The sequence below is a fragment of the Mycteria americana genome, chromosome 2 (assembly GCF_035582795.1).
Source record: "Mycteria americana isolate JAX WOST 10 ecotype Jacksonville Zoo and Gardens chromosome 2, USCA_MyAme_1.0, whole genome shotgun sequence".
NCBI lineage: Eukaryota > Metazoa > Chordata > Aves > Ciconiiformes > Ciconiidae > Mycteria > Mycteria americana.
Genome location: NC_134366.1, coordinates 49809906 through 49835138, shown reverse-complemented (window position 1 = coordinate 49835138; position 25233 = coordinate 49809906). Strand labels below are relative to the sequence as shown.

The 25233-nt window shown below is 47.7% G+C and overlaps 2 protein-coding genes across 2 annotated transcripts; one reads left to right on the top strand and one right to left on the bottom strand.

Annotated features, from left to right (window-relative positions):
- Nucleotides 1–811: 811 nt before the first annotated feature.
- SNRPD1 (small nuclear ribonucleoprotein D1 polypeptide) lies at nucleotides 812–7886 on the top strand. The gene is made up of 4 exons (XM_075493329.1): nucleotides 812–1030; nucleotides 1760–1836; nucleotides 4539–4730; nucleotides 7236–7886. The coding sequence occupies exons 1-4, from the start codon at nucleotides 1017–1019 to the stop codon at nucleotides 7310–7312; spliced, it is 360 nt and encodes a 119-aa protein (XP_075349444.1). The 5' UTR covers nucleotides 812–1016; the 3' UTR covers nucleotides 7313–7886.
- Nucleotides 7844–25233, bottom strand: SLC6A20 (solute carrier family 6 member 20). The gene is made up of 11 exons (XM_075493330.1): nucleotides 21776–25233; nucleotides 17727–17867; nucleotides 16902–16993; nucleotides 15960–16187; nucleotides 14352–14462; nucleotides 13719–13960; nucleotides 12630–12792; nucleotides 11947–12151; nucleotides 11013–11172; nucleotides 9792–9957; nucleotides 7844–8833 (listed from the first exon to the last, which is right to left on the bottom strand). The coding sequence occupies exons 1-11, from the start codon at nucleotides 21894–21896 to the stop codon at nucleotides 8684–8686; spliced, it is 1779 nt and encodes a 592-aa protein (XP_075349445.1). The 5' UTR covers nucleotides 21897–25233; the 3' UTR covers nucleotides 7844–8683.

Genomic DNA, 25233 nt, shown 5'->3' with positions numbered 1-25233 from the left:
CATTAGCGAACTTCCAGTCTTCATTGCCATGTCCGGATCTCAGTCTGAGAACTACTGTGGCTGGATTTTGCTGGCGCTTAATCGTCAGCGTCGCCTCTGCTCAGCGCTGATGGCTCTTTACTTCTTCCCTCACAAGACTGCTTCAGGGGGTTTTATTGACCACAGCAGTAGGTGCTGAGGATGAAAATTCAAGTTGTCTTCTTCCCTGCAGGCACACATCAGCTTTCTTGTTCCTTCGTTGTTGTATTGTGTTATGTTAGACAGTTGCATCAGCTTATCACAAACTCAGACTTGAAATGCGCTTGCCTTAAATGCACAGGTTCCAAGCTGGGTCTTTCCGAATCGCTGATGGAATAATACTTGGAAGAGCCTAGTGTGGACGCTTTAAATTGATCGGGCTTCACTAGGTGATGAGGTTTCTGCACTTGGACAAAATTATTACTGTTAAAATTTTGGATCTTAAAGCTGTAAGTTTTTTTTTAAATAAATGAATTCATTTAAACGTTGTACTTCTCTGTTTTGCTTGGAAGCTTCTCTTTTTGAAGCTCAGAGCAGGTTTAAAATCAAGTACTTTAAAAGTACTTGAACTAATTTTGTCTAAAAGGCAGTGAAATCTTGTGAGAAGCTTGGCTTTCACAGACCAGGGCGGAGTCTCCCTTCCCTCTCACCCCCGCTCTCTTCCTAGGCGCGGACTTTCCCCTTTAAGCCGAGCTTGCCCTCCGGGCGGGGACCGGCCCTGTACCGCGCATGCGCCGGCCGGCTGCAGCGGCGCGCTGCTGGGCCGCTGGGGGGGCTGGCACCGCCCCTTCCGGCCCGCGCGCGGCGGCGCTTCCGCCCATTCATCGCTATCGGCGGCGGCCGCTTCCTGGCGCCAGCGGCGGCGCGGCCTGCTCGGAGGAGGCCTCCGCACCGCCCGCGCCTCGGGGCCTTCCCGCCGAGGGGCTCTCCTCTCCCCGCGGGGCGGCCGCCGCTCTCTGTCCAAGGCCGCCCGGCCGCAGCGCCGGCCTCCCGCCGCCATGAAGCTCGTCAGGTGAGCGGATGGAGGCGGATTGACGGCGCCCGGCCGCGGCGGCGGCAAGGAAGCCCGCGCGCTCAACGGCTGCCCGCGCGCTAATGGCCGCCTCGCTGGCCCCCTCCCCCAGCCCGGGCCGTTGGGGCGGGCGGCAGCGGCCGCTTCCCGACCACCGGATGGCGACGACGGCGAGCTGTCCGGCCTGCCGGGCTGGGCCGCGGGGTCTGCCGCCGGCCGGGCCGCCACCCGCTAGCTGGCGGCGGGGGGCCCTGCCCTCCCGTACCGCTGCCTCAGCCCTGGCCTGGCGGCCTGGTACAGCTGTGCGGCAAAGGGCTGGGGGGCTCCTGGAGCGGGGCCTGCGCAGGTTCCTCAGTAGAAGCACCCTTTTGGGGGAAAAAAACCCCAGATTCAGTTAGAATTACCTTCCTGCGGTATTAACAAGTTTTAAAATGTTTCCTTCTTTGTACCGTAATGACCATTTGGCTGGAAGTAGGATGCTGGATTCAACAGTGTGTCAGTCAAGTGTCCCAGGCCGGTGGTTCAGTGGGACGTGGGGTTTGTTGGGGTTTTGTGTCTTGCCCTTGTGTAAAGCTTTACTAAACGGCTTCAGCAGAATTTGTGAGCTCTGGGAAGGCTGTCTTTGGAAGCTGGAGATGTGTGAATACTTTGTGCCTATTGGTTTTCTGTATCAGGATGTGAAACATGTAAGGCTTTATGTGGGAGTGAACACTTTTTTTTAATTTCTAGGTTTCTAATGAAGCTGAGCCATGAGACTGTGACCATTGAACTGAAGAATGGGACACAGGTGCATGGAACTATCACAGGTATGGCAGGATGGGAGACTACGGCAAATTATTGCCTGCTACCTTTCTGCTAACAATCGGCAGCTGTGGTTCGGGCTGAGCTTTTTTGTTTTGTACTCCCTCTTGTGGGGACCTTCTTTGTAAGATGCAGGAGATGTTCTTTTTAATTCACGTCTTTACGTGCAAGCTTAAGGTGTGTTTGTTACAGAAGGGTCTGGACATTTGCAGAAGTTGCTGGGAGGCAGTAAATTCGCTGTAGTCCTGGGAGCCTCTGAGCCTGACTGCAGGCTTTGCTTAGAAAAACAGGCTTGGGGGTGGAGGAAGTAAACTTTTCCAAACCGTTGGTGTAAGCATGGTATTCTCTTAGAATTTTAGCAGCACGGTAGTGCTTGTGAGGTAGTTTTACTACTGTATCAAACTGGTAGTGGATATACAGCTAAATTTTTACAAGATGTTTCAGTACATTTGACTTTCATTTGTGAAATTGTTAATAAACTATAGTCATATAAAAATGTTACAGTGGAATTGGCAGAAGAGGAGGGACTTCTTTAATGGTAGTACAGATAAATGGCAAATGTTAAGCGTTGATATGGTCTTACATCAGTTAAACTTTGTGTGTAGGCAGTTTTAATCTAAAAGTCAGTTATTTCTGTTGAGTGTGTTTTAGCTCTGGTTAAGGTGAACTTATATGGAAATGTATCTTTGCATATACTTGCATTGATTTCATGAAACTGATTTGAAAACATACATCTTGATGGGGGTAGAGGGCAAAAAGGAGTCCTGGCGGGAAGAATCTGGTCCCCTGCTGTTGCCAAAGGTCTGTCGTATAAGTTTGTGGGTGTGATTGTTTAGCAGGTGCTTCTTTGTGTCACTGACCTGATAGCTGCAGGAGAAGCCTTGATGGTTCATTATATGGTTCTCATACGTATTGAAAAACGTGCGGACTGTTTTGTTTTCTTTAATAGTACTAGTGAGGGATATTGTTCTGAGAACATTCATGTTGGCATTACTTTAGAGATGATCAGGTATGTAGGTGGGGCACATCGTATTTAATGAAGCAAACCCTTACAGTTAAGTTGATGAACGTGCTTGATCTCCTTTCCTTCACTCACCCCAGGCTACTTTTAGAAGCTCTTCTGCCCAGACACAGTTTAAAAAAAAATTTAAAAATTCAAACTTGGCAGAGTTGTATTCCAGGGGATTGCTTAGGTGCTTTTTTGGCCAGTAGCAATCTGCTGAGATTTGGCAGTTAAAAACTGGCATTATTTTGCAGCCGGATCCATTGGCTTTGATTAGACCTGAATGCACCACCCTGGTATCTGATTACAGTATGCTCTGTTGAACCCAGCTAGGTAGGAAGCAAACAAACCGCTTGTCGCCTGACCTTGGTGCTCTTGCAGGCTTAATTGTTGAGCAAAGTCTCTCATTTTCTGCTAAGAATCTGTAAAAATTTTGAATGCAATCCATATTTCTAAAATGGCGATCTTCGCTTTACACTGCTGTGTGAACTATGTTCATAATTGCAGTGCCGTCTGCAAATTGTACAATCTCCTCTTCCTCTCGGTGTGTGGGTTGGCCAGAGCAGGCATGCTGAAGGGGCAGGTTTCATGTAATGCGTACGTTACACAAACTAAGGGGGCAGGTCAGGTGGAGTGCGGGTGTCGGAGAGCCATGTAAAATCTAGAAGTAAGGGGAGAGGACAGAAAAATACATGGAATAAGTGCAGCACAATGGTTCTTCTGGTTCTGCCTGCTGCTCACTTATGTTATTTACCTTGGTAAGACATCTTACAATTTGTCTTTCCATGTTTATAAAATGAGACTATAGTTATTTTTACCACAAAGGGTGGTTTGTACAGAAGTGTGAACACACAAAAGATTTTGCTCATGTGGGTGCCCTGTCACTAAATTAGCAGGTGTTTGTAAACTATAATTTCCATCTTTTGCCTAAATTTTTGATCTGAAAAAGTTACTCTCATTTTGATCTTCAGAGTTTGAGATCAGATCCCATGCAAGACTTGATATGCAAAGTAAAAATTAATATAGGGCGCTTTTTAATGCTTTTCAAGGCTGTTATTCAATACATGCATTTAACTGAGACTTTTTTCTAGTTTTGGATTATGCTTAGCACTGCGTAGTGGGCACAGTACTGATTCCATATAATTCTTACCTGCTGGCTGTTCACGGGGTTTGTAACCACAATGATTGTTCCTTGCAGTAGTGTATTTTACGTACTTTAATAGAAGATATCACACTAGTATTAAATGTATCTTGTCAGAAAATAAATGCTTCTTTGGCAGTTGGACTTTTTCTAAGGCTTACAGAAAGAGGAAATGATCAGGTTATTTTTCCTCCTCAAAGGTTTGTTTTGCTTCTTTTTAAAAGAGTCGAAAGACTGGTATTGGGCTTCTGTAATAAGGAGCAGTTTATTTGTTATTCAAAGGAATTGTTTTAATCATTTACAAAATTGCTATGGCTGTCGATAAGACCTAGATAAAGATCTCTAGCAATGAGGTGTTGAAGGCAGCAATTGATAAATTAGGGAGCTTAATTTAAGGGAGAAAAAGACATGTAGTTTCCTTCAGTTAGAGGCTTAATTAATGAATGGCAGAAGTAGGTGTTAATGAACAGGATAAATCTTGAAGCATGTGCATACTTGAAAATAGCCAACAAGGGACCATCTTATCGGCGTTCATCCCTGAAATTAGGCTTGTGTTGTTTCAGGAGTGGATGTCAGTATGAATACGCATCTCAAAGCAGTGAAAATGACACTGAAGAACAGAGAACCGGTACAGCTGGAGACGCTGAGTATTCGAGGGAATAACATCCGATACTTCATTCTGCCGGACAGTTTGCCTCTGGATACTTTGCTAGTGGATGTTGAACCAAAAGTCAAATCCAAGAAAAGAGAAGCAGGTTGGTTTGTGCTTTGTTCTGCCTGTTTGTGTTTGTTCTGCCTTTGTATGCATTTTAGTACTCTGAATCTGAAGACATCTGATTTGGGTGTCTTAATATCTGCACTTGGCAGCTAGTTCTTTCATCTTTAAGGGTTTGATACTGAACTGGCTAAGTCTGCCTTGCCCACCTTCTTAGCATCTGTAGAGCTTTCTTTCATATGAATTTATGTGTATGGCTTTTTGTACATGTTTTTAAAAATGTAAATGTTTTTAAGCTTGAGTAAATCTTAACCTGTCACAGTCTCAGAGTTGACAGCAAAGGGATTTACATTTCCTCTTCTCCGAATGTCTGCTGTGTTTCCCCAGTTTGTGTGGGGAACTTCACGTAGCCTAATGAGAAAGTACAGAACAGCCTCTTTGAGCAGGGCTGAATGCTTCACTGAAATCTCACTTGGTAGTGGATAAAAATGATCTGTCCGAGAACTGAATTTGAGAGACTTGAGCATCTGAGGGAGTCTAGGCTATATTCCGATGAGCAGCTGCTCTCTAGCTTTGGCTTCCAGTAGTGTTCCACTCTGTGCTCTTCCTGGAACTTTTTTTTTTTTAAAAGGCTGTTGAAGAAAAACCTTTTCCTTAGAAACCTAACAGTATAGAGAGTAATTCAGTTTTAATCCACACTGTTAAAGATTAATATCCAGTAAACCCCAGAAAATCTGTAGAGTGTCTTCAGGCAGTATATATTTTGCCCAGCTGCTAATATGTGTGTTTTTAAAATAGTAAGTTTTAAGTGAAAGCTAATTGTGCTCTAAAATAATGTCGTACCAATTCTCCTGTAATTAGTGTTTAAGTATTTGGATCTGCGGTCTTTGATCCATGCCTATGTTATGAATTGGTGTGTTTACATTATTGAAATGGTATAAGGAACCCTCAGGTGTGTGCATCACAAAGTGCAAGTGTTATGGCTGCTGTCTTTATAGAGAATAAGGATAAAGCTCCTGAAAGTGTTTTACTCCTTTCATGTCCATTAAAAATAATCTGACCACATGGAGAAATTGGAGTGTGGTTGGATTCCTTTTTTTCTGAACCTCACGATGTGACGTGAACAAGAACATCACTATTTCTTCTTACCTTTGAAGAAAGAAAAGGAGCTGTGATAGCACTATTTACCTCGGTTTAATAGTCCTTGCATCTTCACTGTACTGAAGCACTCTCAGACCACAGCTGTGTTGTGCTGCACTTTCCCTTGATCTGTAAATGCCCTTGGGCTTCAAAAGCTTATAACACATGCTCTGTCCTTGGCAAATGAAATTGTTGGTGGAAGGCAGGATGCTGGCTGAGAGGTGTGTGTGGCACAAGTGCCTTGGGTCCGAGTGTGCTGGCGCTTAGCGAACACGACTGTCTACTGATGCATGTAAATGCTGTAATCATTCAGTCAGGTGTTGATGCTTCCGCGTGTTTTACAAAGAGTCAGACTATTACCAGCAAAACAAGTGACACCTTCCTTCTCACAGATTTGTCCTGTGCCCCTGCTCTTTCTGTCTTCACTGCATTTCTAACCTACATACCCTCAGATGGAACAGAATAATTGTTACAGCCTGCTTCTTGAATGTGGATGCTGCTGTGTGCCTCTTGCCCAGCCACCCACTTTCACAGAATTTTAAGTTTCTTGGTATCTTTTTGAGCCTTACACTGACAAACTTGTTTGAAATTAACCAGTAATTTCAAAGGTTTGTAAGGTGGCCTTGCAACCTGATGGGGGAGATCATATTTCTTTAGGAAAAGGGGAGAAACAAGATGTTATCACCATGTGGATCATATGACCTCCAGCAGTTGCTTGCAGCTGGAATTATTCCGTGATTCTGTCTTCCCTTTACCATTAAATAGCAGTATTTAAAAGTAGGAGCACACAGCCAAGACCTTGGCCTGAGAATCACGTTTGAAATGGGCAGAGGCATCACTGAAAACAGCAGAAGCTGCTTGGTGCTGGGATCCTTTCAAAATGCTGCCCTTTCACATGGTGCCTGAGAAAGGGTGAACTTGGGAATCTCACAGTATGTTAAAACTCGCTTTTCCCTGTAGCAGCATACTTTATAAACCACAATGCGAGCTGTGGCCAAAAAAAATCTTCTGCTGTAATGAATAGTAAACAAAATACTATCTTGCATATGCTTTTTCTGATGCCTGAAAAACTAGATTTTATATTAAAAAAAAAAAAAAAAGACGATACGTAGTTCTCTGTCAGACTTACTCTAGCATTTGGGAGCAGCCAACTGTTACATCCCCGTGTTTTCTGCAGGGAAGCCAAAGACAGACAGTAGTCTGCAGAAGTTGTATACTGAAAAACCTAATACAAAAGATGAAAATATTGTCTGAAACTTACTGAGAATTAACAGACTTGATATCTGATTTATTGCTTCCCTGCGATGAGACATTATGTTGTTTATGCTTGATGCAGAATGTTTTAATCAAAATGAAAGTATTCCTGGGTCTCACTTGATTTATCCTTTTTGTTTCATCTGCTAAGTTGCCGGAAGAGGCCGTGGCAGGGGCCGTGGCAGAGGCCGAGGTCGTGGAAGAGGAAGAGGGGGCCCAAGACGATAACTTCTCACCGTGCAACTGTTACCAAATTCTAGGCAATTTCGGCTATTTTTTTGTACAGGTCTTGTTTATGGTATCCATTTTTAATAAATTGAAATGTGAAAAAGTTGTCTTTCCTTTGTTAGCAAAGTCTGGGGAGGGAGGCATGTCCTATTTGTAGCGGCTGTTGCAGAGTAAGCATGTCTTGTTGGTGCTGGTTGTCATGGTCGAGATTTCACCCACCCCTGAAGGCTGTACAGTTACCTCTTGCTTTTTGCCCCAGAGCAAGAGACTTGTGTTGGTGTGCTTTAACAATGTTTGTTTGAAATTAATCCCTCTTTTACAAGGCACTTGCCATCTTCTAATGGTTATGTAGTTAAGACACTATATTAAGAACCTGCATCCCATGAGTGTGACTCTAATGTCGTTCTTCAGAGTGACTTTTTAAAGTTCATAGGTACAATTTTACTGTTTTCTGTTCCATAAAGCTTACAACTTAAACATGTTGCTTTTTTTATAAAATGTTCACATAGGGAAATTCACCAGTTCTGTGGAACTGCTGGATTGTTACATCTCCTGATTAAAGTATACCTGGGTATGAACTTTGTCACAGCTGCTTATATGGTATACTTGTGTTTGGGTGGGGCTGTAAAGCAGCTTTATCACGGATTTCTTCTAGTGTACTTAAAGCGCATCCCTAGAAAATACGAAGTACAGCACAGTGCACGATTACATATTGGAATTGGAAGTTTACTTCTGGAAATGAGAGAACTTCTGCAGCTCATATATATATATATATACACATACATAAACTGCTTTGCTGGACACAAGTATAAAAGAAGCAAAGGCCACATTTATCTCGAATACCATCCTACTGACTTTTCCCTTGTAGGAAAGGGATTATTGTGGTCGCTTTACAAGACTTCAGCAGTCTCATCTGTTGATGAAATACAGATGTCATTTCAAATAACGTGTATGCTTAAGCGTGGCTTTCTTGAATGGTAAGGGTATCTGCCAGTACTTTGGTGCAGGAACATGCTTAGTTGATTGCTCATGTTTCCACATAGACAGTGCTACAACAGAGTGGAAAAGAATTACCTAATGTGTAATGGGTTGATAACGCTGGTTAATTTGTGCTAGCTAGCATTTTGTGAGCTGCTCTTCTGTTTTTCCCTCTCTTTCAGAGGCCATTTTAAAGCTTCATCTTGTTACAGAAGAGCTTTTTTTTTTCCCCAAACCACTGTGGAACCTCCTAAGAGCACTTTTTGGTCAATATAGCACCCACGATTCTCAACTCTATAAATAGCTGCTACAAGTAATGGTTGCTGCTGTCTTCCAGAAGTGCCCGGTCACTGACGATGGGGGTAAGGTCTTCCCAAATCCAGCTGTCAGTGTTCATGCAACAGTTGAAACGCTTTCCCTCTTCAGTCTCTTCCTTATAAAAGTTACTAGTGCGCCCAGGGGTATGCACATGGTGGATGCTGCCACCAGCAGCCCGATCACGGCTAGGGCGTAGCCTGGGTAATCCTTTGTCACCACCTGCCCCTGCAAGGGAGAGAAGAAGCCTTGGATCTGGGGCATCTGTGGTTTTCAGGGTCCTGGAAGTTGGGTCTGGAGCAAAGCTGTGTATTTAAACAGGATATCTGAGGAGCACTTGCAGGCTGCAGCAGCCCACAGCTGTCCTCAGTGCTTTTCTTTGTCCAACCATACAAGCTTAAAATTGACAAGAACAGAGCTGCCGACAAAAACACTGGGGAAAACTGCAAGCTTTGGTAAACAGCAGATTTTGGCTTGATTCAGGTTTCTTAATGAGATGGCTCGGCCCTGACCTCTGTCAGGTCTCTGCGTTCCTCTCCTGGAGCCTGTGGGCTCATGCTGACATCCAGTCAACAGGCCAGGCCCGCCGCGGGTCCCAAATCAGTGAAGACGTGAAAACAACAGGCGTAATTTGTTTCTGTGCGCTAGGAATATTTCCACAAATGGTTACGAAACCAGTGATTACTTATCCAGTAGTAATTCCCCTGTGATAAATACACAGCTCGGCATTTGTACAAAAGCGTTTTGGCCACGAAGAAAAATGTCTATGGAAATTATGAAAACCAGAGTGGTTTATGAAAACTATTCCAGCAGCAGCTCAGTTCTGTTAAAATACCACTAATTTTGTTCAAAATACTATACTTCGAAAGTAATTTTTCTGTTCAAAGAGTATTTTTTAAGATGATATGTGGGTCTTCAATGAGCATGAATAAGATTTTACTGTTTGAAGGGATCAATTAAGAATTGTAGTGGGAAATTACTTTCATTTTACAGAACCATGGCATTCTTGTCACTAGGTCAAGTTTTCCCTTTCCACAAAATTAAGGAGTTGCCCCGACTTCAGCTGCAAGCTTTCAGAAGGCAGTTCTGTGGAACGACGTAGTTAGGAAGGAAGGCTCTGTCCTTGCAGGAATTAAGGGAAGTTTAAAAAAAAAAAACAAACAAACCCAAACCAGAACTATTTTACCTGTGTGGCATCCCATGCTTGGTATTGCAGCGTTCCTGTGAGGATATAGTCGGTGAGGTAAAATATAAATAGGCTTATAATCAGCAAAGGACTAGCAAAAGCCCACATAATTTTCCAATACCAGTTTGGCTTGCGTCCGATCATGGTGTGAAGATCTTTCTCAAATCTGTGTTTTAAAAAAAAACCAACATATTTTTGAGAACAGCTGCATATGTTCAATTGATACTTTGATCTGCGTTACTTCGAAACCACCTACAGAATTAAATATGTAAGATGGGAAAGGCGAGTATAGTTGACCAGAAGAGTAATGAGCAGAGAGGTATTGTCTGAAGAACTAGCTCACCAGGATTATATAGTGAGGTTGAAATAAAAAAGAGAGCAGGGCTTCCGAGAGGATCCCAAGCTGTGGAAGACTGGCCTAGGAATAGGTACAGCAGGAAAAGTCCCCAAAAAATCCTGCCTGGAGTGTTAAGTTCAGACCATTACTGGCATAAGCTGATGGAGAAAAGCGATTATGCTTAAGTAACATGGAGAACACGCTGCTCGTTTTTGTGTAGTTGAGTTGCTCTCACTGTTACTCGCCTGTCTTTGAGGAAGTACTAACGCTGGGGATGGTACCTACATTGACGCAGGAAACCTGGATCTCAGTTGAAGGCTTTGAACTTGTCAAGGACATAATACCAATGTAGGTGCCTGTACATGTACTGTGCTAGTGGACTAACAAAGCAAATACTAAAGCCTTTTCCTTCAGATGCCCTGAGCGCAAACACCTCTGCCGTGTAAAACCTTTCCTGATGCTGAATCTTGCTTTTACCCACAAGGGATGACTTGGGAGACCAGCGATGTGCAAGGTTTGAAACCAGACTTACTGGCACTGTTGTGCACGCACTGAATTGCTGTGAAAGGGGAAGCAGAAGCACGGTTTCGTCAGAAGGTGCTCTTGAGACCAGAGACAAGAAGAGCGGGGAGCAGTGTGTAGGGCTCATTAGTACTCCCCTGCCTGCAGAGAAGGTGTCAGCCCAGCCTGGCCCCCACACAGCCCTGAACCTGACACCCTAGAAGGGGTCTGCAAAGCAGGGGAGACCCCATTGCCTTGCTCATACCGTAGCGTAGGAGAAAAAATTAGCCCAAGGTTGTATTTTTATTCTTGGCCCTGCATGTTGGCCAGTGGTCACACCCCTGCTTATCCCACTATGAAGAAAGGAGGGTTCAAGCTTTTACCTTCTTATCCCATAGATATAACACACGGCAATGGTTTCTACCAGCACGATGAGCAGCAGTGAGAGGGTGGCTGCGTAGTCGTTGAATATGTCAAACCAATAATTTCCAGCCTCCATGGTGAAGATCAGGCCAATTACGCAGTTAATGAAACACACAACACCTGCGTGGATAAAACAGGGACCTTGCTGTTACACCTGGAAATCTAATCGCATGGGAAAAACGTCATACTTTTTGTGACTAAAAAGCTGGTGGGATTTCTACTGATTTCTGTTGGGGAACAGCGTTCTCGGAGGAGAAAGATAATTTTTTTCCCTTTGGAAAAGACCTGCCTCTGTGTGTGTGACTATGCTGGTGTATCCTTAAACTGCTGCTCCTTAGACCTGCACGGTCACAGCACATCATCCCAGCAGCGTCAAGACAACCGAGTCTTGGCTATAGTCTTGTCACGTCTGTGTGTGCACAGCATCTGCTGTTACTGCTGGGCATCCAACTAAAACAGGTTTTAAGGCGGGACAACTGATTTCCATGCCCCAACGGGAGCGTGTATCACTTTTGGCCAAAGGCTGAGGTGGTTCGCAGTTGGTATACCAGGGATGTGACTGAAGAGCCACTCACTGCAGGTATCTTGACTTGTCTCCCAACCCTTTGAGTTTCACTGGTGAGTAGACGCCAGTCTGAAGGAGCTGGGGTGTGCTGGGAAGCCTGCAAATACACAGCCACGATTGCCCTAGTGCTTTCAGAGCTCCCGAGGGAAAGTGCTCTACAGGCTGGGCAGGATTTCCCAAGGGCAGCCAAACCCTTCCAGCAGCATATTTGATATTCTCTGCTCCAGCTGATGTCAAAGAGGGACCCTCAGCAGCTGTGGGGCACGAAAGCTTTTGCACCCACGTGCTCTCTCCCTGCCTGGCCTATGCTGCTCATGGCGGGTGCTTACCTGAGATCACCTCCTTGGGGAAGCGGGCAGCAATGAACCTGCTGTCGGTCAGCGGCGTGAGGATAGCAGCGGTGTTTCCCAGCATGCTGCCGATGCCCAGCATCAGCAGCATGACGAAGTAGAGCACGGAGTACAGCTGCGGCACCTCCATGTTTTTGATCGCTTCAGAATAGACTATAAATGCTAGTCCCGTCCCCTGGACAGCCTGCCGGCAAGACGGGGGGAAGAAGTGAGTTATGGGCAGCTCCTCAGCTCGATAAGGGACATAAGAACAGGGACATATGAGACTGATCCTCCACAATGACAAAATACACCCATGGTAGCAGTTCTGCACAGCAGAGGCAGATCTCCACCAATTTATTAAAACTGGATAGAAACTGGCCCAGTCCCGCTCATAGCAAGAACATTTGCCCCATTCCTTTGCGACCTGCCCTGTCCCACAGCTAGAGCCAGCAGTCGCATTGCCACATGGCTCAGTTGCTAATGAGCCAAGTGAGCCCCTTGCCGGGCTGAGCCAGTGCCCCCCACCCCATCCCACGGTGGAGAAATGAGCCCCACCACAGCCCCCGGCCAGGCAGCTCCTGGGGGTGCGGACATGCCCGCGTGGGGCTGGGGGGCTGCCCAGGCTTGGTGGGAAGAAAGGCACGAGCGAAGCCAGGCACCAGCACAAAGCAGTAACTCACCGTATCTAGTTCAGCTTCCAAGCTGCAGTTTTTAAGTTGCGGCAATAATTGCGTGTATTCCTGCGGGTGGGTGGCCATGAGGTAGTCTTTCATCTCGTTGAGGTTGTCTGCTGTTAAAGAGCCTTCCTCCAGGTCGAAAGCATTCATCAGCAGCAAGATCACCCTGGGAAAGATTATTGGAATTAAATGTCTTTCAGGCCAAGGTATAAAACTCATGCCAGTTTTATAGCCCATCCCCTTCTCCATGGGCCCCCACACAGGGATGCTCTGCCAGCCCCAGGGCTCTGGTATCCCTGGGTGGGAGCCGTGGCCGTGGCACCCCCAGCACGGTGCTGGGATGCCAGCAGCCCTGTGTTCATCTCTGCTTTGGAGGGAGCAGCTCCTGTGCCCGGGCTGCCGCTCTCGGGCACCTGGGAGGGAGCCGGCAGGTATTTTGGGTGCTGGCCAGTGCCGGCTGGCATCTCTTCCCCTTTGCCCTCCGGTCCCACGTCCACACCCCACCAATTTAATGAGCCTTTTGGCAAGGAGCAGGGACAAGCAGCTTGGTTTCCTCCCTGATCAGCAGATAGATTGAAAGCTGTAAAAATATGAGTAAAAGTGTAACGGCTGCGGGACCTGTGCCACGGACCGCATGCGAACTTGCTGCCTTGGGGCACGATCCTGCACGCTGCTGCGCACCTCCAGAGCATCACCGCTGAGGAGGCTGAGCTCCTGGCACAGGGCTTAGCCTTAAAGGGGGGGATCTGAGCATCATTACATTTTATTAATCAGTCCCCGCACCCCCCCCCCCAGCATGTACTGGGACCGGGGTGCAGGGGAAAGTGCTGCTGTGACTCGCCGAGGCAAACTCATCCTCTCGACCGGGCCTGTGCCTGGAAGCGGCACCCAGGTGTCAAAAGGCACGCCAGCTCTGACCTTTCATCTCAGCCTTCATCGCTTTAAATTGCACCATTAGCTTTATTAGAGCAGTATCACGGCTGGGCTCAGGGCAGCGCTGGCAGCAGCGTGTGCTGTTATTTATTTACCTCCCCCCCTTACCTTCCCCAGAACGGCTTGCGGTGGAAAACAAGTGAAATACCAGCCTCTTACTTGTTTATACAGCTTTCGTAGTTAAACGTCGCCTTGAAGCCATAGATGGAGAAAGTCACGATGCTGGCAAATATGGATGTGGTGCTGTTGATCAGCGAGACGATGATGGCGTGCCTCTCGCAGTTGTTGCTGGGCTCGTTGTAGCTGGCGAATGCGATGAGGCTGCCAAAGCCCAGGCCCAGAGAGAAGAAGATCTGCGTGGCGGCGCTGATCCACGTCTTGGGGTTCGACAGCTGCTCCAGCTGCAAAACCGGACAGGGAGAGCGGGCGCGTGAAGCTGCGCACAGACGGCCAGCACTGCCCCTTCCAGCCTGCAGGGATGGGGATGGGACCCTTTGCACACCCGTTTTAGCTTAGGGGTGTATTTTGGGCAGGGTTACTGCTCGGTCTGGAAGTAACACGCTACGGGTTACGTTAATGCACAGGTCTTTTTCTGCAGGAGAAAGCAAGCAGCTTACGGGCACTGTGGCAGAACAGCCTCCAGCCGCTCCCAGCCGGGGTTTCCAGCTGCCTGACCTGAGCTACTGCTGCAAAAATTCAACATAAGGAAAAGGAGTATTGCCACCTTTTAAAAACCTACACGTTTAGTAACTAATAACATTTCGTGAAAAATTCAGTACGATTTTTCTGTACCTTTGGTGTGAACATGTAGATGAGCCCATTCACAGCTCCATGAAGTGTTAGTCCTCTGATGAGGTATATGATGAGAACGCAGTACGGCAAAGAGGCTGTTACATAGACCACCTGGAGGAAGGAGGGGAAATACCTTGGTCTAAAGAATACACAAGACTGGCCGTAATAGATCGGCTCTTTCTCACTTACAATAATGGAAATGCTTCATGTAAAGTATTTGTTACCTTGTATTAGTCTTTAAACAAATATTTTCAGATCAAGCTAACTTTAGATTTAGGTTTTAGTGAAACAAGTTTTTTACTACTAATAAAAACTTGTTTCACTAATGTTAATGTGCTAATGTTCCCACCGGTTTTCTCTTTGATTGGAAAAATAAGAATGTGATTTAAAATATTTGCAGCATTTACAAAGTCAGTTCTGCAGCATTTAGTGGAGTAGCACCAGTCTGCAACCACCTGTCAAGAATGCATTAGGCAAAGGTCATCCATTGTCTGCTCTGGGAGGAAGGTGAGCAGACCTCATAAAAGGTCAAAAATCAAACTTGACTGAAAATATTTTAATTCTGACGTGAAAAGACTTTAACTTAATGTAACCCAGATGGGGAATGGAGGGAATTAAATCTTTCAGTTGTCTTCCATGAGCTTTTAAGCAAACCCCTGAGTTTGAATCTGAATGTTTAATCTCCACATTGGCAAGAGCCACATGCCAAAAAAAAAGAAAGGGAGGTATCCCAATGGTTCACGCATAAACTTATACAAACACTAACTCACAAAAAACATACCTTCCTGTGCTCTGGGTAAGAGAGGCAGGTGGGCAATTACCAACTATTCCTCTGATTTGCACCTGCCTGTGCTGCCAGTGGGCATCTGCCTTTCCTTGTCACACACCTGGAGCTGCAGCAGCTTCACCTTCCCCAGCCGGACAGCCCTGCTTCCAACGCACAGGGGATGCAGGGGAAGCCCCCTGTGCTCCCCCGATGAGACCCTGCCTTTACGATGCGCTTTCAATGCGCCTTGGCTATTTATTTGGTTCTTTTTTGCCTACAAAGCCAGCTGCAGAAAGTTTAAGAGGTTATTCCTGGTTTACAGTCTCTTGGCTTTCTGTGTTCGGCTAATACGATTTGGGGATTACAGCCCTCAGCTTGCTTCTTAGTGCAGGCTCAGCCAGGACATTGCTTTTTTTCCCCGCTTCCTCATAACTTTTGCTGTGAATAAAAAGTGAGCAAAAATGCCCGGTAGGCATCTTTTTTTTCTTGCAAAGACTGAGGAACAGACATCTCCTGACATGGCTCTGCTGTGGCAAGTGGCTTTCCGCAGGGCCAGCAGCCTGGCGGCTAGTTTTGCAGCAGAGGTGCCTGCATTTAAAGGACCTTTCTGGTTGGTTTTTGTTTTTGTTTTTTTTTTTTTTTTTTTTTTTAATATCCCTCAGTGTTTTGGTGGAGCCTTCTTCAGTTGCGACTTAACAGGTCGGCAGAGGCAGCAGGTCCGTCTGTCCCTGGGGAGATGCCATAACCCCCAGTAACAACAGCCATGGCTGCTGCCTTTTTGGCACTCGTTTTATCCTCCCCACGTCCTGCTGGGGCTTGGCAGGGCTGTGCCAGCCTCTCACCTTGCCGGTGGACTGGGTGCCGCGGAGGATGCAGAGGTAGACCACCAGCCAGGCCAGCGTCAGGCAGAGAGCCTGCTCCCACTGGATGCTCCCGCTGGCCTCCAGCGACGGAGAAATGTTCAGGGTCTGCCGGTACCAGAAGTACTGGGTGGACGATGTCTTCTCGCACTCCTCCTCGTAGCCGGTGCGGTTGCTGTTCAGGGGGCAGGTGGCCCATGGCAGGGGGTCCTGCGAGGGAGGGGCGTGGGGTGAGCACACACCGTCAGCATGGTGGGGAGAGCCGGGGGGGGATGAAGGCGAGGGCAGCTTTCTGTCTGGGGCTTGCTTGTCCCCGTGTTGTGCTGCCTGGGGCTGACCTTCTGCCTTGGTCCTGACCATCTCCCCTGGGGACGACCCTCTCCCTGAGGACTGGCCTTCTCTGACCCTCTCCCTGGGGACAACCATCTCCCCAAGGACTGAGCCTTTCTGACCCTCTCCCCTGGGAACGACCCTCTCCCCTGGGGATGACCATTTCTGACCTCTCTTGCCTGGGGATGACCCTCTCCCTGAGGACTGAGCTTCTCTGACCCTCTCCCCTGGGGATAACCCTCCTGATCTTCTCCCCCAGGGCTGACCATCTCCTCTGCCTTTGGACAGACCCACCCCAGGGTGCAGGACAACGTGGCCACCAAGACACATGCAAGTAAGTCATCACGGGGCTGGCCTTGACCTGTGTTTCATGGAGAGGAGAAGACACCCCAATGCTCTTGGGGAGCCCCCAGAGAGGGACACCACTGCCTCATTTCCCCCTCCTGCCCCCTGAAAAGCCCTGGGAGGGTTTCTGGAGCTTTTGGTCCCCTCCAGCTGACGATGGTGCCGGGCAATGTCCAGCACCAATGCAAAGCCACCGTGACCCTCCGCGGCCGCGGCGGGGCCAAGCTGTGCCACCGGGTGCCCACACACCTGGAAGGAGTGGAAGAGGTACCAGAAGGCCCAGGCGTTTATCACGTTGTAGTACATGGAGAGGAAGAAGGAGACAATGACGCTGGCAATGCCTGTGGGCACAGAGGGAGGTGCTTGGTCAGCGGTGAAACCCCAAAACGCCCAGGGCCCCGTTACACCCCAGGGGAGCGCCGCAGCCGGCACGGGGCAGGGGGCTTTGCCTCTGCACAGCCCCATGCACAGGGCATGCCCCCGCCGCTGCAGCCGCCTCCTCCTCCCATCAGGGCTATCCTGCACTGGATTTTATACTTTAGCCCCTGGGGGGGTGAATATTCAAGGTATCGTTAAAAATAAAATGTGCATGTAAGCAAATTAGCGATAGTTTGGGCTATCGAGGTAATTTAATAACATAATAGTGTAGCTGAAAGCAGACATTGGTAAATGGTAGGCAGCAATGGTAGGAAATTATGACACCATTTTATCACTCGGTGTTGAGCTTATTGGGATGATGCTCTTGGGGTCAAAGCCCAGTGCAGGCAGCCCCAGGGGCTGGGTTAAGTGCTGGCCTTCACACCGTGATTTTGGCAGTCTGCCTGAGGGCAGGGGCTCTCACACCTCTGTGGCTGGGGACCTGGTACAGCAAGCCAGGGTCTGACACCAGTGTCCTGCGAGGGACAGGGTAAATGCATGCCGTGAGGCATCTGGGTAACTGCTTTGCTCAGCCTGGTGAGACCCGGTAAAACCCCATCTCCTGCCTGATTTCTGCGCTGGAAGATAAAGCTCTCCATTCCAAAGCATCCATCTTCCCCAGGTGCTTAAAAATGAAGTTCCAAACTGAGAACATACCGACACCGCAGAGGTAGGGACTTATTATTTTCCAGGCGCCGATGCTGCCCTGACGCATGCGCTGCCCCACAGCCAGCTCCAGGTAGAGCAGCGGCATCCCCTCGGCGATCAGCATGATAAAATACGGGATCAAAAAGCCACCTGCAAGAAAAACCCAACAGACGGTCTTCAGCAGATCAGCAGCGTAATAAACACCAGGTTGCCCTATTCATGGTCAAATCGCCCCATTAGTGTCCCAGGCGGTGGCTGGAGCTTGGTCCTGTCCAGGCACCTTGTGTATTGAGGGCACGGCATAACGCTGAGGGACATCTCATGGGGTTTCAGGTGGCATCCCAGATGCCGGTGGGCACTGAGCGCCTGGGCGTGGGGAATTTTCCGCCCACACTTGGCAGCGCTGGGATTTCTGCTGTTAAAATGTGCCGGTCGCCACCCTGGCACGGCGGGGCTGCCCAGGTGCTTTGCGGGTGGTTTGAGCAATGTTCGGGGCTGGGGCTGTTAAAGGGTAACTAACTGCCAGCCAAACCTCGTAAAAGATAATGAGAGAAAGAGGACGAGGGAAAGATTTACTTTGTGTGTGGCGGTCTGCGGCAGAGCCAAATCGTTCAATGAAAAAGTAACAGAAACATCTGCGTTGAATAGAGTTCTAAGTAACATATTGAAGTCTGGCCTGGCTTAAAAAAAACCCCAAAACTACAAAAAAACCTCCCCCAAAAACCCATGGTGAGCCCGCAAATGCCAGCAGAGGGTGAAGGCTTTTCCCTTTTCCCCCACCTGTGGGAGCAGACCCTGGGACAGAGGCACACGGCCTCTCCCTGCCCCACGTCTTCTTGTCCCCGCTTCCCTGCCACAAGGGATGCTCCTGCAGAAGAGGAACAACAGGAACGGGTGGGCAGGTGGCAAGGGAGGGGAAAGGACCTTCCCACCCAGCAACCAGGATGCGCTTCGGCTTAAATTTCTGCTGGGGGAAAAAAAAAATCCTTGTCCTCAACTTGGGGCTCACTTTAGAAAGAGCTGCTGACTGAGTCAAAAACTGGATTTTTTGCGAAGGCTTTCGTGCTTCCCTTTTTACAGCAAGCCAAAAATATTTACGTAAATATCTCTTATTTAGGATTTAATCTGCGGCATTAACATTCCTCGGAATGGGCTCAGTGCAGCGCCACAGAGGAATGAACTCCGGGAGCGACTGAGGCAAAGAACTGGAAATAAACACCGAGCAATAATCCGGTTTATTCTGGGAATTAATTTCCCACCTCCCGGCTCTATCGTTATTAAGAACCCCTTTGTTAGTCTGTTAGATAACTTCCTATGCCGCAAGGGAGCTGTCGGAGGTTTACGAGCTCCCGCAGCCACTCTGTCCTGGCAGGGTGCTAGCTGCCCCAGCAGCCACCAAGGGAAGTTTTGCCGTGTACCGTGGGGGGAATCAGCGTTAGGCCCTTTGCGAAGGCTTTTCTGCCCTCCCAGCAGCATTGCCACATGCTTGGCACTGGCTTTGCCACCTTGCAAGGAAGAGGAGTGCCTCCAGGCTTGCTCTTCACCCCGATGTCCCCCTGCAGCTGGGGGTGCCGGGGATGAGCCCCCTGCCCCTTGCTCTGCACCCTGTTTGCATGCAGATCTTGCTCCTGATGCTACTTTTCCTAAAGGGTAGAACCGAAATACCTCATGTAAGTGACTCAGGGCAGCTGTATGAACCAGTTCCTTATCCGCTGTAAACCAACACAGCTCCACTAACCTCCCTGCTCATTTACACCCAGCGTGGCTCCCTACGGTGCCAACTGCCTGCAAAAACCAGCCCCCAGGCCAGACCCCTGCAGTTGGCACCACCGGCAGAATGTGCCCCGGGTCTGGTCGAGGCACCAGGCTTGGCCAGCGGCACCCTCGCCTCTGCTCAGCATCCCGCCTGGCGCCCAGGGCCTTCCTCGCTCAGCACGGAGCGCTGCCGAGCTCCCGCCCTGCTGTAAACCCATCCCTGTGTCATTTCAGCCCAGCCCAGCCTATTTACGGACAGACTAACTGCACCTACGAGGTTTGAACCCCCCTTGCTCTGTTCGGGTCAAGGTCTCTGGAGATGAGCAAGGAGAAGGAGGCAATATGCTGATGAACGGAAAGGCAGGACATGGTAAAGTCTGCAAGTACCCTGTTTATGAGTATCCTCAGCGATAAGGGCTCTATTGCTCTGCTGGGCAGGACAGGGACTGGCTCCGTGCTTTTCTACAAGGAAGATGCCGAACGAGCAGTTGGTGGCATCCTCCCTAAGCCCAGTGCCTGGCGTATCCAGCTTTTGAGTTCCTGAAACGATGTTTTGTCTGCTTGGGTTTTGCAGACCCCTGGAAAGCCACCTCATCGTTTTTAAGAGGGCAGTGAAAAACAATTAAGAAAAGCAAAGCCTGCTGTCGGGAGTTTTAGTTTCACAGTAGGGAGAGCTGCCTCTCCCCTGGGAAATTTAACCAGGGAGGACAAAAGTAGTGGAGAAACTACTCTTATAAAAACATGCTTTTCAGAAAATACTTGGGTTTATGGAATCTTTTTTTCTGGTTAATCAAGTCTTCCAGTTTTGGCTACATTTCAGAGAATTTTCACCATCTGATGGCTGATAAGAAGAGGACAAACCACGCAGAGACCCCAGTGTCTGAGTTCTGCTGTCCCTCCAGGTGTCTGCCAGAAGACTGCTAGTGAACTAATCATGTGCAGTTTAATTGCGTACAGAAACACTTGCATTTTAAGCTTTGTGCTAGAGTTGTGGCAGGCATGAAGTCCTTACCCTCAAAAGCATCTGGGTAGAGGAATACACCCAAGATTGCTGCACGTCTATCACTTCTGCTATCTATCTGGAACATCTAAGAAAGCTTCAGCCACTGCAGCATCTAGCTTCTACTGTAATTTCACCCAGTGTATTATCTGGATTTTTCTGACCTGACCCCACAGAGCAGCTCTGATGCTGTCCCAGCACTGAGCTGGCTTTTCAACAACCAGCATGAACCAACTCCTACCACCGCACGTGCATTTAGAAGTACGCTACAAGCCAACAAAACAAGCACAAAACAAGCAAAAAGCACTTAAACATCTCAGTGTGTTTCTTCCTGAAAGGAAGAAAAGGCAGAAGCAGATCAGAAGCAAATGAGACAGATGCTCATCATGCCACGTAACGCGCGGCTGAGATGGGTCCAACACTAAGACAACGGATGCAGTGTGAGAAGCAGTATCAAACTGGGATGTCTTATAAAGAGAGGCTTTTTATAAGGATTCTTCAAAACATGGTCATTAACCAGTGGTAGCTGTATACTAGAAGAGATTATTAGTGTTGGTTTTTAATTAATCTAATTAACTGACTTTTGATTTCTAAGGAAGAATATCTGTGGCTGGTATGATACAGACATCTTCTTTCTCCAGTTTGGACCTAAGAGAAGGATAAACTTTCAAAGAGCTTTTTTTTGGAGCCCAAACCAATTTATTCCCTGTTTTCAAAGCTTCCAAGGAGGCTTTAGCTGTGGAACTCCTGTTGATTAAGGAGTTTCAGCCAACTTCAAGGCAGATTTGCAGCCAAGTTATCACCTCCTAAAATAAGGCTTTGTATAAAAGACAACACATTAATGACAGCAACTTGAAATGATACAGCTGATCCTTAAATTAAATCAGCAGAAGCATTTCCCTTTCTCAGTATGTTCCAAGTGAACTAACAAGGAACTGAACTAGTTTCTGATGCCTTCAGAGTTGTTCAATGGGGCAAGAAAGTAATAAATTAATACCATGTGGACCTACATCTCTCACTCGACCTCCACCCTTTCAGAAAACATGGGCCTTCCCATGTTTCACTGCACTTCTAGGAAACAAAAGCTGCTGTATTGGGGCAGCTGTCAGGTAAAAGCCTTATGCTAAAGAACAGGTAAAATAAAGCAGCAATAGAAGAGGTTGCACACCAACAAAAAGCCTGACCTCCTACTCTGCCCCAGATCCTGCTGGGTGGACAGGGCGTTAGCACGGACAGCATACTTTTGGATTTAAGCTTGCCACGCTCCTCCTCGAGGGAAGCAAGAAACATAAGCCACACTTACCTCCTCCGTACATCTGACATAAGTATGGAAACCTCCACACATTTCCCAGCCCCACAGCATAGGAAATGCAGGCGAAAACAAACTGCAGGGGATTGTCCCATAGCGGCCGGGATTTCTCCATTGCCTACTTGCAGGCAGAGGTTTCAGCAGAGCCTTCCTGCCTTCACTCCTTCAGGTACTCTGCCAGCCCTGCCTCAGACTCCACGCCAGCGCGGCTTGGAGGGGAGGGAAAGGCGGAGGAGCTATGCTTGCCAATTCCTATCAAGCTTTTTAATTACTAATCTTATTAACAGGCACATACTGAAGTAGGAATGCTGGTAAATAGATTATAGACACACACAGAACTATAAAATTGGTACTTTGGGTGAATAGCTGCTTGGGTTTTGACTGGCATTTCTGGGAAGGATGTGAGCCCAGGGATTTTTATCGGCTCACATGCCGACTTGACACAGCGAGGAAATAACACTGGGGCTGCAGCTTGGTTTTGGAAATGGGAAACTCTTTCCCCACAGGGCTCTCTTCCCTGGGAGCGGCATTTGTGTGCGTGAGGCACCAGCTTGGATTTGATAGCACAGGGAAGGGGCTCCCACACCATTAGGCCTGGGCTTAGTGGCTGTCAGAGCTGGCTTTTATTCCCAGCGTCCCTTGTCCTAATCGGGTGCTTGGGCATCCCGTCGCTTGTGCCCCGATGCTCAACCCAACCAGCCCAGCACACTCCCCAGTTCCAAAAGTGGCCTTGAAACAGTCCCTATCAGCCATGCAGGTCCCCAGCCTGCTGCAGCCTTGAGTACAACACTCAAGTTTGACCCTCCGGGAATACTACCCTCCCTCTACATGCTCTGTGTGTATGTGAGAGCGCGAAATAGCCCAGTCTTTTTTTCACTTACCTTCATGCTCAAACCCCACTGCTGCAGATGAACTTTTCTGAGGGGCTGCTGTTTTAAAATACTTTTAAGCAGCAGGGACCAAATATATATGAAGGCTACTGGGAGAAGGTGTCTGTGGCCCGTTGTGGAGGCAAAAGGACCTAGGAGGCCTTTGGGTCGTCTGAACGCACACTGAGATGCCAGGTCTGAACATGAACCCTGTGTGCTTGGGCCCCTGCCAAGGCACACGTTGAGCTCAACCACTTCAGACAGGTCTCCCAGTGAAGGAGGCTACCAGCGGCGTCTGTAGCAATAAAAAGGTGCTGAACAAGTCCAGGGACTCAGCTTCCTTCCTCTATCTAAATGTGGTTTTTTTCATGCCAGGATTTGGCACCTTTCAGGTCCATTTTACAAATAAGACCCGCTCAGCTGCTGTCAGTCTCATTCCACCAGCGCCAGCAACTTGCTCCCTGCCAGCGCTGTGTGTGCTGCTCCAGCATCCCATCAGGCACTGGCAGAGCCGAGGCATCCAGCTGCGGGTGAGAACCCCTGCCATGGGGCCTTTGGACATGAGCCCAAACTGCAGAGTATGTCATGCAGCGTTGTTGAGAGCAGCAGAACCACTCTGGTGGACTTGCTGACCAGCCACAAAGTGGGATGCCACTTTTTTGCATGCTAGAAAAGGTGACTGCGAGAGGTTTATCCATTTCCTGTAAGTGAATCCATTCTTCACGGTGGGTTTCAGCACTGCTAGAAGTGAAGGTTGTCATTGGAAAACATCAGGGTTTGCCAAACCCTCCCAGAGTACAGTTTTGAGGGAGCTTGTGGCTCTTCTGCAACATCCTTGCAGTTCTTGTCTTGCCCTCAGAATTGCAACATGCCAGCTAGCCCTGGGAATATGTCTCATGGGTAACCCTGAACTCTGCTGGAAGGAAAAATCCAAGGTAATTTTAGATCCATAAGCTATTAAACTGAAAGACACACACTGAGAAGCTACAGATATGTTAACTATCCTACATCACAAACACTTTTGCAAGTTATTAAAAAGTTAAATGTCTGTCACTGCCTGTGGGATTTATTACAAATGATGCTTATAAATAATTTAGAGCATTTAATAACTTGCAGGCAGGACAGCCTTAAAAAAATAGCACCTCACTAGCACTTGGGATGCTTCTGTGTGAATAGATTACCGCTACTGATGAGCATAATCAAGTTAAACATTTCTTTGGCTCTGTACCTCCTTCCCATTACATTTCAAACTAGTTTACTAATGGACTGGGGAGACTATGCAGGCAGAGAGGTGTGGTGTCCTCAGCTTGGGTCAGGCCAGATCAGGAAGTTCAGATGCAATGAAATGAATCCTTGCCTCTCTCACAAATGTCAGTCTCATAAGCAGCTCAGATCACAAACTACTATGAATTATTTTTAAAGGTGGTCATGCACATAGGCACACAGCAAAGTGCCTGTCATCCAGTGGCTCCTTGAGAGACAGGCTTTAAATATATTTAAAGGTATTTAAACAGGTAACACTCAGGAATTCTTGCTGTGGGACTTTCCATACACACCTCAGATAATCAAGATGCTATTGCTGATGCTATTCAAGATTTTTATCTCCTTTGAACTTCCTTTATTTGGGTTGAGGGAAGACTTAGAGGCTTATCTTTGTCCCTGAAGATAAAGTCCAATAGACACATGCAAGAACTTCTGATCATTTCACTGCTCATGTTAAAGGAGGATTAGAAAGAAATCCCCCCCACCCCGTACCTAACAAATTTGAGAGTGTGGGGTTTGGGGGAAGTGGGTCAGAAAGGGTAGGGGTTCATCTCCACAGCGGGCCAGGGACTGATGGGACAGCATGAGAACTGCCCAACTGCCCTATGTAAACCTAATCAGAAGCTGATTAAACAAAACAGAGAATCCCATTTCTCACTGAAGCAAAACTGGAAGTACTGGGCTTGCATCTCTTGACGCCAGCACAGTAAGAAACTAAGCGCTTCTCCCAGCTACTTAAAACACAAACAAAAAGGGAGTCTAGAGTCCTAGCAACAGGTTGGGGACCATGATTCGAGGGTGGGAGAGAAGCTTAACAGATTTATTGCCAAAAGAGACAGAAACAAGGGAGGAAGGAATAATAAGCAGCAGTGGAAGAAGTCTGGTATAGACAACTGCTAGATAATTCCACAAGGTAGCCTGGACTTTATTATGCTACATCCAACATGTAGGACTATAACCCCTAGATTTACAAATAAACCCTCCAGGCTTTCCTTGTTGAACCAGATATGTGGGAGAAGGACAAAGTGTCAGCAGGGGCCAGCTCTAGTGTTTAGTCTCTGCCCTTCCTGGAGGCACCCCCTTCCAAATGGAAACATGCTGGCTGCTAGCATATTAGATGATTATCAAATGGAAGTGATGGAAGAGTCTCTACAGCCTCTGCAAATGTGTAGTGATGCTATCAAGGGAGGCAGATATACAGCCGAGAGAGTAGCAGCTCCCACATACCGTTTTTCTGTTTGGATTCACTGTTCACAGTTGCTACTCTAAGCTCCATGTTTCCTTACTTTAGGAGAAAGAAAGAATCCAGCTGGATTTCCA